The 13,019-nt window shown below is 39.1% G+C and overlaps 3 protein-coding genes across 5 annotated transcripts in view; 2 read left to right on the top strand and 1 right to left on the bottom strand.

Moving 5' to 3' along the window:
- Positions 1 to 13,019, bottom strand: part of gtpbp3 (GTP binding protein 3, mitochondrial) — a 633,967-nt gene that overhangs the window by 278,441 nt on the left and 342,507 nt on the right. The gene's annotated exons all lie outside the window — the stretch shown is intronic.
- The window catches only part of LOC104966243 (LIM zinc-binding domain-containing Nebulette-like), a 161,463-nt gene that overhangs the window by 21,206 nt on the left and 127,238 nt on the right, over positions 1 to 13,019 (top strand). The window lies entirely within an intron of this gene.
- The window catches only part of LOC104966244 (nebulette-like), a 130,983-nt gene continuing 121,418 nt past the window's right edge, over positions 3,455 to 13,019 (top strand). Inside the window, exons 1-4 of the mRNA XM_010795428.1 lie at positions 3,455 to 3,697; positions 4,389 to 4,460; positions 6,499 to 6,600; positions 6,892 to 6,999. Coding sequence (XP_010793730.1) covers positions 3,455 to 3,697; positions 4,389 to 4,460; positions 6,499 to 6,600; positions 6,892 to 6,999 — 525 coding nt within the window. The remainder of the gene's footprint in view (positions 3,698 to 4,388; positions 4,461 to 6,498; positions 6,601 to 6,891; positions 7,000 to 13,019) is intronic.

The raw sequence follows: 13,019 nt of genomic DNA, 5'->3' as shown, positions 1-13,019 counted from the left end.
TGTGTGCCTTGGCAGTTGATCATATAAAAACAGGAAGAATGTTGGTGTAAAAGCATGAAATGCACATTAAACATTCATTTATGTGCATTAAAAAAACATTACAATGAACTATTCTGGTGTGCAGTAGAAGATGTTATTAATATTTTAATCTTAAATGTACTATACTTGTAGGTCACTTTGTGAGACACAGATTCAAAGATGGGATAAAAAAAGTATTCTATTCTAGTTTATTTGTTATATTCTTGTTTTTATTTTCTATACTTAAAACGTTTTTTGTGTCTTCCCCTGTGCTAAAGTAACACATACATTTGTCCTTTGGGGCTCCAAAAACATTTATTTGATCTTAAAGTAGAAAATAAATCACATTTGGGCTTTGATTTGATCCTCCTGCCTGTTCTCCTTCCCTTTGTTGTTCTGTCCTCTCCTCTGTGCTCTCTGTTTCTCTCCCCTCTCCTCTCTTTACCTGACTGAGTGATCCCATTATTCCGCCGCGGTAATACACCCCGGATTCTCTCATCTCCATTAGCTTCACTTTAATTAATTCACACACATTAACTCTCTCTGTGTGATATTCAACAGCCCTACACTTTTATCTGATTACTCCGCTCTTCTCAAGGTCGAAGAGAGAGAGAGTAGAGGGTGGAATTTATGTTTAAAAATGTTTCCTGATCTCACAGAAAATACATAATTAGCATTCATCGTCAGTTTCTGCATGCAGAGCAGTGTGTTCTCCCTGCCAAAGAACCATCATGATGAGATCACAGCTTTGTGTGTTTCTGAATGTATTATCTGTGACGCAGAGAGAAACAGAGAGGTTTTTTCCTTTTCATTTTTTCACCACCTGAAAGCTGTGTCTCTTAATTTAGCACCGACTAGAGACAGATTTATTCCCAGAGGTCTACTGCAGACTCAGCTGTTATTCAGACAGCCATGTTGTGTTTAAAGACCTCTGTAATCAGGATGAGTCTCTGTTTTTATGCTTTATTGTGGGTGTGACTACAGATTAGAAAGATTAATCGCACAAAATACACTCTACATTTGGCGGAGGTGGAAAGTCGACCGAAATGTTACTTTATGCAATAATTCTTTTTTTGATGCTTCTTTCATGCAGAATAATTACAAATTGTATTTTATAGATGGGGTGATACTCATTTCGAATATATGTCTATTGTCATCAAACACAGAATTGCCCACCAGATATTTAAATGTTTCTGTTTTGATTTCGGGATATATCACTCTCAGATTTTGTAAGGCCTTTAATGCAGAATAACCTCTTCATCACCTGTTTGTTGTTGTTTGATAAATAAGTGTTTTCTTGGTGTTGTTGTTGAGGATAAATTGTTTTTTCTTGTTGTTGTTTAGGATAAGAGTGTTTTCATGTTATTTTTATGGATAAACTATTGTTTCCGTGTTGTTGTTAAGGGTAAATTAGTGTTTTCATGATTTTGTTAAGGATACATTTGTGTTTTCTTGTTGTTTTGGTGGACAAATATGCCTTTTCTTGTTGTTGGTGAGGATACATTAGTGTTTTCTTAATTTTGCTTAGTATACATTTGTGTTTTCGTGTTGCTGTTAAGGATAAATTAGTGTTCTCTCATTGTTGCTATTGTTGTTGTGGATACATTTGTATTTTCTTGTTGTTGTTGTGAAGCTTCTCGTTGTGTATCAGCAGATGGGCGCTGTCCTGTTTACCTCGGCTGCCATCTGACGCTCCTCACTGCCAGATACCTGCTGCTGTCAGGACTCTGTCGCAATACTATTCATCTTTATGGTGAGTAATGTCAACAACCACACAGAGGAGGTTAAGAAGTAATGGCTTTTATTTTCATTAGTTTGTGTACATACCTTTACCCTTAATCTCCCCAATCATTGCATTGCTCTACATCTCACAGCGTTTGCAATTCAGTAAGCTACATTTCAGGCTCTAAACTTTAAAAACAGGTTATAGGACACTTCACATTAGCTTTAAAGATTGTCATAAAAGAGTGATATATCCATGCTCCCCTGAAATGTGAGACCTCCTTTTGTATTTTAAACTAAAAGAAACGGTAGCTTCACTGAAAAAATAACAAATAAAAACGTATATTACATCGGGAATTATTAGAAAGTGGATTCAATGCACTGAAGTGATTACATAAACTTCACTTTAAAGCAAAAGTAAAAACATAATTTGAACTTTCTTTCTGTTGATACTTAATTTTTATTTTTTAAATGGAATAAGAAATCTTAACATTAGCCACTAAAGGGGCTTTTGTATCCGTTCCTGCCCCTAAAGCTTGTTGCTTGAGTGTTTATTTACCTGAGAGATATGTCAGCAGTCAGTCAGTGTGTGTTGTGTTAAAACAAACACACTCTGTCTTAATGACCATTACCACCTGAACACACACATGCAGGACAGCTAGTAAAAAAAGGAACGTTGCAAGAGCATTCCTTTCAGCTTACGATATTTTCCGAACTCACCTTCAACCCTCAACGCACGCACGCACGCACGCACGCACACACGCACGCACACACGCACGCACACACACACACACACACACACACACACACACACACACACACACTGTACCCAGCCTGGCACTGTGTTTGGATGAAGGGCACGGTGGTGATAAGGTTTTGAGTAGGGGGCTAAATGTGGACGTTAAAAGTGATAAGAAGTTCCCAACGAGCGACAGAAGACAGACTGACATCACATGAGGCGGACGTTAGTCGATTTTAGACGTTAAGGAAGACTGAGGAGTGAGAAAAATCTGTAAAACAGCATCTAAAGCTTTCAGGAGACGAAATAGTGACATCAATTCTCTAGTAGGAGGGCATCTGGAGATACTGAGAAAACAATAAGCAACGCTTGGAGAGAAAAATTCTATTAAGAGACCCTAAATCGGACAAGGTGAGTGTAACGTTGAGCTCATTTGATGATAGGTTGCTAAAGAGGATAATGTTTGTGAAGAGGCTGGTGATTACTGACCTCTGATTGATGACCTTAAAGAAAAGGAAGGCCGAGCATTGAGGAATTTAACACGATGACTTTGATGAAGCTGAAAATGTCACCTTGAGCGGAAAAGTTAGTCTGTGAGATGAAGCCTGAAGTTTTAGTCAGTTTGTTCACGTGTCAGGCCTTTCTTCATTCAAAATAATGTATGGTTATGATTGAGCTTTCTTTATTAGCACATATGTGGTGAACACGAGATTCAAAGTGTTGCTTTTGGATGATTCTTTGTGGAGAAACAAAAGCTATATAGATCAAAAGATAAGACCAAATATCACGTAGTACAGTATATACAGTATATTTGTATTATATGTCAGATTAAAATGTGTACTTTTAGGAATTGCATGAATAAATGAAAACAGCATAGCAAGTCAAATGCGTTTTTTCCTCAGAGGTGACGACATGGAGGAAGAAGAGACTCCAGCTGCAGAGAGGAGAGAAGTTCTGACCGGGGAGAAGGAGAGGATGGAGGTGGAGGTGCAAACTGAGAAACCAAGCAAGGAGGAGAGAGAGGAGGAAGGAGGAGAGGAGGAGACAGGAGAGTCCTTGCAGGAGACCCTGGTTGCGAAAACGTTTTTTTCCGCAACTACAAGAAGTACGATCGTGGAGGAGACGTTGGAGGAAACTGAGAAAGCTAAAGAAGATGAGGAAGGAGGAGAGGAAGATGAGGCTCAGGCTAAGAAGGTTCTGGGATCCTGGGAAGCAGAGGTGAGTTTGACTTTTAAAACTCAACATAAACAACAAAAGTCCTTATTCAGCTCAATAAATCCTAAAAATAATCAGATTAGAAACCAAAGAAATGAAATTCATGATTCAAAGATCTGTGGGTTCCTACAACTACTTGATTCGTGTGGAAAACATTCCTCTGCTTTGTGTTCATGTGAGAAGACAGCTAATTAATGAGTTACCTTTTAGATCACACTGAGGTGGCTGTGCTCGTATGATGTCTCAGCTTTTTAATGATCGTATTTCAGGATGGTTTGAATTGTGTAAAGGGACAAATTCCAAAAGGCCACACATTGTTTCCAAACTGCAGCTGAATGTTTTTGAGGTTTTGTTCCTGATGAAGTGCAGATGTATTCCTCGACACTGCAGCTCTCATACGGCTTAGAGAGGATTAGTGAAACCATTATTAGCCTCTGATATTGGGGCTTTTAGGAACTGATAAAGGAGGCGAAGGATTAACACTGCATGATTCAGAAAAGGCTCCTTACAGATTTCAACATCTCAGTTTTATAAGAGATAATTCAGTTTGGCAATATTACTAATTATAGGTGCAACAGAGATTATATTTTATGATGGTTTAAAACAGAGAGGCTCCTTCAATCAGAAAGTGGATATTTTTACAGATGAACTGCACAAAATTGTGAAGTCAAATGTGCATGTATGTGCTTTTTAGGTGTCCTCTGATGAAAAGCCTCCTCTTCCTGACCCTGCGTTCAACAGGAGGTGCAGCCTGATCGTCAGTGAAGTAAGTCACTCTCAGATCATTTTGTTATTTATACAAATATCTCTAATAAATTGTAGTTTCATTTATTATAAAAAGAAGAGCTGTGCTTTCACAAAAATCTTTACACACTTAGAGTATTGATACATGTTCATCAGTAATGTGGATATCATGACTAAGTGGGTAAAGACAAATCATACACATTATATGTTATTAGAACACAACACCACTTTACTGTAATGCTGCCTTTAAAACCCCTTGGAAAAACAAAACTTATGCCAAACAACAATATCCAGATTTATGAGAATAGCTAGTCTCGTATCGCAATAAAGATATAATATCGATATAATACCCAAAACAGCAGTACAGTCGAAAATTACTACATTTTTCTTGGAAATGCAGTGAAAATGAAGTATAATGCTGACATAATATAATATGATATCATAAAATATTATAATATAATTAAAATAGAATATATATAATATAATATACTATTATATAACATTACATACTATTATATAATAAAATATGTTATATGATATTATGAAATATTGATATTTTTTCAAGCCCTGGTTTGAAGAAATAACCTGAGATAATCCAACAGTAATATATCCAAAGAATCCCCTCCATGGTGAGCGCAGTGTTGCATCTGTGTGATGGTGACCCAGATATTCTGGTGTGTAATATCTGCTGCAGCTTCACCTCGTGAATCAAAATCTTCTTGAGTGTGAACGTCCTCTGCTGCCTCTGATATTAACCGGGTTGCTATTGGTAACCATCCCTCTAAAGGGGCAATGACTGGCCTTTTTTCAACCCGAGGAGATGTTGAAAAATGTGAAGTATTTCAGAGCAGTGAAATGCTGAATGAGGGTGACGCTGGTGCAGCATGTGGGAGGCGAGAGATTGATTCCCTGTGAGTCAAAGTTGGCAGAATAACTGCAGAATGACTCATCAAGTGAACGCACGTTATAAATCCTTCTTCCTGTCTCTCTGCCTCATTTAAATATACTTAAAATGTCTATTTTTCCATAGTTACTGGCATAATGTAGTAGTTCTTTAAATTATTCATTATTTAAATTAACCTTTTTTATTTATGTGTTTCTGAGTGTTGCTGCGAAGATAAACTTTGAGCAAGAAAATGTAAAGTCGTTGAACAACAGTTCAGAGATCTTGTTGTTACCATGGAGACGCACGCCTCTTTAAAGTTTAGCTTCATGCTGCTGTAATGCCAAGAGACAGCTCATGCAGAGAACATGTAGTGAATTTATTCATTTAAAATAAGGTCCAATTAGTTTTAAATGTCTAAAATCAATCTTTCAACATTATAAATAAAAAGTAGGATTTTTATTTAAAATGTGTCTAATATTATCATTTGAAATAATGTATTGAAGGCCTTTTGCATTCACTTCAATAGGCACAAAACGTTTTATGAATGATTATTTTTGGTAAAACGTTACCTCTCCCAAATAATATATGTTCTATTTTCTTTATTTTGGTTATTGCAATTTACATTTATTAAAGGACATTTATATTCATTTTATGGATGAAGAAAAACAGCACATGAAGCAAACATGTTTAATAGTAGTTATCTAAAAAAGAGGCCTTCATTTGTATTAAAATGCTTTAAAGTAATTTAACAAAAGTTTGTCAACACTCCAAATCGTATAAAGCAGTGTTTCATCTTAAACATAATTTAAATCAAATGAAGACACCTGAACGCAATTTATATTACATGTTCTGTGCATTTGATCTATCTTCCCCCTTATGTGAATGCTCTGGTATTTGTGCATCTTTTAAATGTTTTAGACATAGCAGCCGTTTTTATACGTAATTTATTAATGCTACACACAAAGAGAGAGACTACGACTCTGCAAAACATCCAACGCATCGTCCTCCTGAGGATAGAGTTCAACAGGAGTTCAGCTTGCGCGCACACACACACACACACACACACACACACACACACACACACACACACACACACACACACACACACACACACACACACACACACACACACACACACACACACCCGCACCCACATTTCTCTTGCGTCCTGCAGGTGAAGTATAAGGAGGACTTTGAGAAGATGAGGGGTCAGAGTCTGTTTGTTCCTGGAGCCGAACTCATCCACTCCAAGAACATCAGTGCCGTGATATCTGAGGTACACACACACACACACACACACACACACACACACACACACACACACACACACACACACACACACACACACACACACACACACACACACACACACACACACACACACACACACCTAATGAGGAGTGTATGTGACGTAATGCATTATAAACCTTTAATCAGCCCATTCAAGAAGCAAGAAGCAGCCTAGATCTCCTCACTCTCTAAAATAAACACTCTTTATGTCTAGAAATGGAAGGATAAAATTATGTCGATCCATCACCATGATATTTCTTTCTGAAATGTGTTTCAGTCGAAGTACAAAGAGGAGGGGAAGAAGGAGGCGTCCATGTCTCTGTACTCCATTTTGCCGCAGACCCCTGAGATTCAACACGCCAAAGAGGCCTCACAGCTGCAGAGCGACGTACTGACACTTATAGTTACAGTATTTATCTGAGTTATGTAAAAACACTTTCTACCGTGTGGAGAAAGTGACTGTTTGTGTTTGTGTTCCAGCTGAAGTACAAAGAGAAGATGTCCCCCTCTCTTTACTCTCTGCTGCCAGAAACCACAGAGACTCAGTTTGTCAAGGAGCTGACGGAGATTCTCAGTGAGGTCAGACGGGATGGATGGATTAATGCATGAAAGGATGAATAGATGTGTTCTGAAGATAGGATGAATACGTGATACATCGATTGATGAATAACGCTATGGATACAAAATGTACACATGGGTGGATGGTTGAATCGATAATGTATTCATTGGTGGAAGGATTAATTTATGGTGTCGATGGATGGAGAGTTTTTCATAAAGGGAAGGATGGATGGACAGTTAACATTATTTAAAAAATGAATGAAAGACTGATGGAGGGAAAGATGATGGATGGGTCTATGTTTGATAGATGAATAAAAGTGGATATAAATGGATACCTAGAGGATGAATGAATAAACAGATAGATGGATGAATGGAAAACATCTTGGATGAATTAATGATCCACTTATGATGAAACTCTGTCTGCTCCTCAGAACAAGTACAAGGAGGAAGGGAGGAAGGAGATGAGCAGCAGTTTGTACTCTCAGATGGCAGAAACTTCTGAGATGCAGCTGGCCAAAACCGTACACCAGTTTCAAAGCGAGGTATATCTTTTTTTGGTTGATTTTCAACATATTTCATCAGATAAACCCAGAGTGGGCATTAACACATTAAGATTATTTAATGCTGCAACCGCAGGTTTGGGGCTGCAAATTATTAAATACATAAAGCAAACACAGAAATATGAATTCAAGTTTAAGATTTCCATCTGCAGTCCCTGGGCAGGTACACACATTGCAATCAGCTAAAAACATTACATAATCTCTTTGTTTCCCAAAACAAACTGAGATTTTGAAAACTGTCAACAACATTAAGGTTCCGTCATGAGTATAGTGCTTGAGTGAATGTTATTTTGACACACAGTGATTTGTTTCAGAAAAAGTACAAAGAAGACGGGAAGAGGAGGGCCTCCATCTCTCTCTACTCCCAACTCCCAGAAACTCCAGAAATACAGCACGCTATGGAGATGTCCCAGATGCAGAGTGAGGTACATAGAAACAGACATAGAAGGGAAGCCACAGGAATTCTGGGAAATGTAGTCTTAGTAGTGACACTCAGCACTCATCTCTCTCTCCTGCAGGTGAATTGTCGGCCCAGTCTTTTGGTGAAAGGCGCTCCTTCCTCTCTGTACTCCCAGCTGACCGACACCTCAGAGATCCAGTTCGCACGAGAGATGACGGAAATGCAGAGCGAGGTAAACACTGTCTACAGAGAGAGTTTAGTTTGTTTGGTCACAACCAGGCGAGACTGTGTTTTGATCCAGCAGTTCATAATGTCTCAAACATTCCAGCCATGATCCTGCACAGTTTACACATCTTTAAATCCACACTATCTCATTGCATTCTTTACAAAAATGTATATAGTTTTATTTAGTTGTATTACTTTGGTTTATTATACTGTATTCCAAAGTATTTCTTTATACTGTGCATTCTATAGATACTCTATAAATATATATCATTCTAGTATGGTTATGTGTATATTTTGACTCCTGTACAATGCTTGTGAAACCTTCATTCCCCAATCTGTGATAATCAAACGCAAATCTAACAATATATGTATTTAAAAGTACTTGAAGTGTACATTCAAGTTTGATTGAACAAGTTAGGAAGTAAGATTTTATTTATATTACACCTCCTAAAAATGATGGATTAAATGTATGACAATGAGAGTTCAACTCTTCCCAATACTCCTTACAACGTATTGCAATCAAATCTATATTTTTCCTGATGACAGATATGTTTCTCCTCTCTCAGAGTAAATATAAGGAGGGCAGCAGGATGAGCATCTCTCAGAGTTTCTATTCTCAGCTCCCAGAGACCAAGGAGACGCAGTTTGCTAAGAGTGTTGCAGAGCTGCAAAGTGAGGTAATGAATAATCATTTAATCATCTTTCTTATTTACTGATCCTTGGAGACTATTGATTTTTGTAAAGATTTTAATAGTTTACAGCACATTAAAACAAATGTTTCTTCTTCTGCAGATGCGGTACAAAGAGGCGGGTAAGAAGGGGGTGAACTCGTGTTTGTACTCCCAGCTGGCCGAGACCTTAGAGACGGCTCACGCTAAAGAGGTCTCCGAGCTCCTCAGTGAGGTACAAAGACCACATTAACACCACAGAGACCATTGTATTAATAATAAATATGTATCCACATGTTGAACATAAGCTCACGAAGCTAAAATAATGTCAGCATTTTCAATTATTTTATAGGAAACACTACTTCTGTTATTTGTATTCTCTAAATTGTCTATTCTGTAACTCAGTTCCCTTTCCTTCTTATATTTATACTTTTGCTCTTAATTTGTCTCCATTTTCTTTATTCGTCCAGGTGAAGTATAAAGAGGAGGGGAAGAAGGAGATGAGCATGAACCTGTACTCCTTGCTGCCTCAGACCATCGACACGCAGCACGCTAAAGAGGTTACAAACCTGCAGAGTGAGGTATGCATGCAACCATTTCTGACATTTTATAGATAAATAAATAGAAATACTGTTGTTTCGCTTATATTTTGATATTTCCTTGGATAGGCCAGAAGATATAGCCGTTAAATAATTGTAGTGCAGCAAGTACAACATTTCCCTGTACAATGAAATAGGAAGTAGCATAAACTGGACAAACTAAAGCACTTTATTAAAGGTACAGGGTTCTTTGGCAGTAGGCTGACACTCAACTCATTTAGTCGTATCTTCCAATAAGTTTGCCCATGTAAAATGTGACGTATATTTTTTAAATCAATGTGACACTGTGTCCTGTTTCTTGCAGGTAAAGTATAAGGAAGGAGTGAAGCAGAAGAATCAGAGCACTTTGTTCCATCAGCTCCCAGAGACCACCGAGACTCAGCTGGCCAAACAGCTGACTGACCTGCAGAGCCAGGTACCAAACACCTTTTCAAATGTATTTATTTTTTACCGGAAGCAGGAAAGGAAGAGAAAATCCAGTTTTTGTCCCTCAACAGAACGCTGTATCAGTGTGAAATAAAAGGTAGAGGGTATTTTACTGTTCTATAGTTACAGTGAAGAACTCTTTATGTGCTGAGCCTCTTCGTGAAGTACTCTTCACTCTCATCCAAAGCTTTCATGGAAAATCCACTAAAACATGTCAGATTTTTAAAGGCAGAGGCTCCTGCAGTTATTTATATGATAGCATAATTGTAATAACTTATTCTGCACTGTGACGGAAGAATATCACACCTTCTAGTGATGTTATTCGCTTTCTGTTGGATTGTGAAACATGAATTCAATTAAAAAAGAATAGAAAAGGACTTCCTGCAGAGAGCTTTGATGCAAACATGCAACAGAGAGGCTGATTGTGCAGGAGTGATTTAGAAATGCAGCTGTAATTAGCTGTAATATTTAATAACCAAAAGGGGTTTTGATGTGTGCAGGCAAAGTATAAGGAAGCAGGAAAGAAGGAGGTGAACAGCTGCCTGTACTCTCTGCTGCCTGAAACTCTGGAGACTCAGCACGCTAAAGAGAGCACTCAGCTCCTCAGTGAGGTGGGTTCAATGCTCTACACAAACACGGGGAATTAAATAGTTTCATGAAGATTATTCACTTTTTTCTCGATTTCCATTTCTCCAGATTAAGTACAGGGAGAGTGGGAAGAAGGAGGCGTCCAGCTCCCTCTACTCCTCTCTGCCCGACACGTCAGAGACGAGCTTCGCCAGAGAGATGAGTGACATGCAGAGCGAGGTAAGAGGCATGCAAGAAACACTGATCATGTGACTCTTTCATTCCTGACAGTGTCCTCTAATGCAGGGTGCCTATTTTAACAAACTATCTTTTAAAGAAGGAGACGAGATGAGACACTGTATCGTGCGTTATGTATGAATTCGGGAGATGACTCTGAATTATAATCCTCCAAAATGTATCTTGGTATTAATGTAGTAATGCAGTATCAGTGTCATCGGATATGACACATTTTTTATAAAAATAAAACTAGATAAATTGCCGAAAGTAGTATTTTTCATAAATTTAAACAGGGACGATAAAGCAAATAGGTCCATTGTATGTGAAAAAACAGGGAAATGTTCTGAGAAAGAAACTAGGATTATAGGGATCATTTCACTTGAACAATCTCACCAAGAAATGACACGTTAATATTATGTATAATTAAAGCCAATGTCAATATCTGTTTAAAATAACATCTGTGGCAGGTTGTTGTTCTATTTCGCTATTGGGTAATCCCCCTGCGCACCCGCGCAGCACTGAAACACTTGTAGTCCACGCCCACCCGCAAGGTGGGCCCCGCCCTCGGGCCTCCTTCCGGTATAAATAGGAAGGAGGCCCGGCAATCTGCTCCCTCTTTTCTTCAGCAAACCACGGCAATTACTGAAGCACAGAAACATTAAACATCATGAGCAACAACTGCGTCCGAAATTGTCCCTCGCGTGGCTCAGGATATATCATGAGCTATGACCAGCACGCAATGTGCGAATCCTGCCTGGGGCCAGAGCACGTGGACGCGGCTCTCAGCCAGCAGGTCGCTTGCTCACATTGTGCCCGTCTCCCATCAGCCGACAGGAAGCGAAGAGCGGACGCTCTCGCTGCTGCGGCCGACGAGGACGATTGGCCCGTCCAGGAGCACGTGGACGGCAGCATGTCCCTGGAGCCGCTATGTCTTGCGCTCCAATCCGAGCTGCTGGAACTCCTGTTGAAAGAGGATATTTCCAGGGTTCCTCCAAGGGAGGAAAATCAGGGGTTTTCACTCCCGTTATTTTTCTAAATCCCGAAAAAGACTGGGGGAATGAGACATCCTCGATCTGTCAGTATTCCACATGCTGACGATCAAACAGGTGCTGGAATGTGTTCACCAGGACGACTGGTTCACTTCCACCTGAAGGATGCATACTTCCACGTACCCATCATCCCGAAACAAAGGAAATTCCTGCGTTTTCTCATTTCAGGGAATATCAGACCAGACAATCGTCTGCCGTCCGGATATTTCCTGGCTCCTCGCATTTTTGTGTAGAGAAGGCTGGAGCCACTACACAGAGGAGGGATGAGAGTGTGGTTTTCTCTGGACGACCTGCTATTTGCTGGCTCGCTCCAGGGAGGAAGTCGCTTTACAGACGGTACATCTCGTATCGCATCTGTCAAAGCCTGGGTTTCATAATAAATTGGAAGAAGAGTAAGTAAGTAAGTAAAGTTTATTTATATAGCACTTTTCACAGAAAGGATTCACAAAGTGCTCACAGTGAAATCACGATAAAAAGGAGAATCATGTGTTTAAAACAAGGAACACCACTGCTACATATACACATCAAAACACAACATCAAAACATAAAACAATTAATGTTCTATATATGATATATCTTTATATATATATATGTTCTTTGTCTAAACACAAGGTTTTCAGCTGCTTTTTAAAAGGCTCCACAGAGTTTAAAGTGCCAAGCAAAGTGGCACGCGCGTTCCACAGTCTGGGGGCACTGCTTGAAAAGCTCGATCGCTCTGGTCTTTAAAGTGCGTGTGCGGAATGACCAGCAGACATTGGTCAGAGGATCTAAGAGAACGTGGCAGGCATTTATAAAGTTTCAGCAGCTCAGAACTATAGGGCAGGGTTGATTTATTTAGAGCTCTAAAAGGGGAGGACTATTATTTTAAAATGTATCCTGACCATTGACTAGAGGAGCAGTTGTAGTCTGCTAAAACTGGACTTTATTACAAAGTGTAGCGTATCATCACTGCATAACAGCACTTTGTCCGGAATCTCGACCATTTCTTGCCTCGCTATGCGTTCACAATAGAGAAAAAAAAATGTCAGGGTCTACGCTCCATTTTAAACTTTTGGTACTTTAACCACATCAAGTTATGAGCGTATTTTTAATATTCCCTTACCTGTATGCTGCCTA

The sequence above is a fragment of the Notothenia coriiceps genome, unplaced genomic scaffold (assembly GCF_000735185.1).
Source record: "Notothenia coriiceps isolate Sejong01 unplaced genomic scaffold, NC01 NC01_scaffold00037246, whole genome shotgun sequence".
Lineage (NCBI taxonomy): Eukaryota > Metazoa > Chordata > Actinopteri > Perciformes > Nototheniidae > Notothenia > Notothenia coriiceps.
Note: the sequence above shows the minus strand (reverse complement) of the source record. Positions and strands in the feature narration are given on the sequence as shown.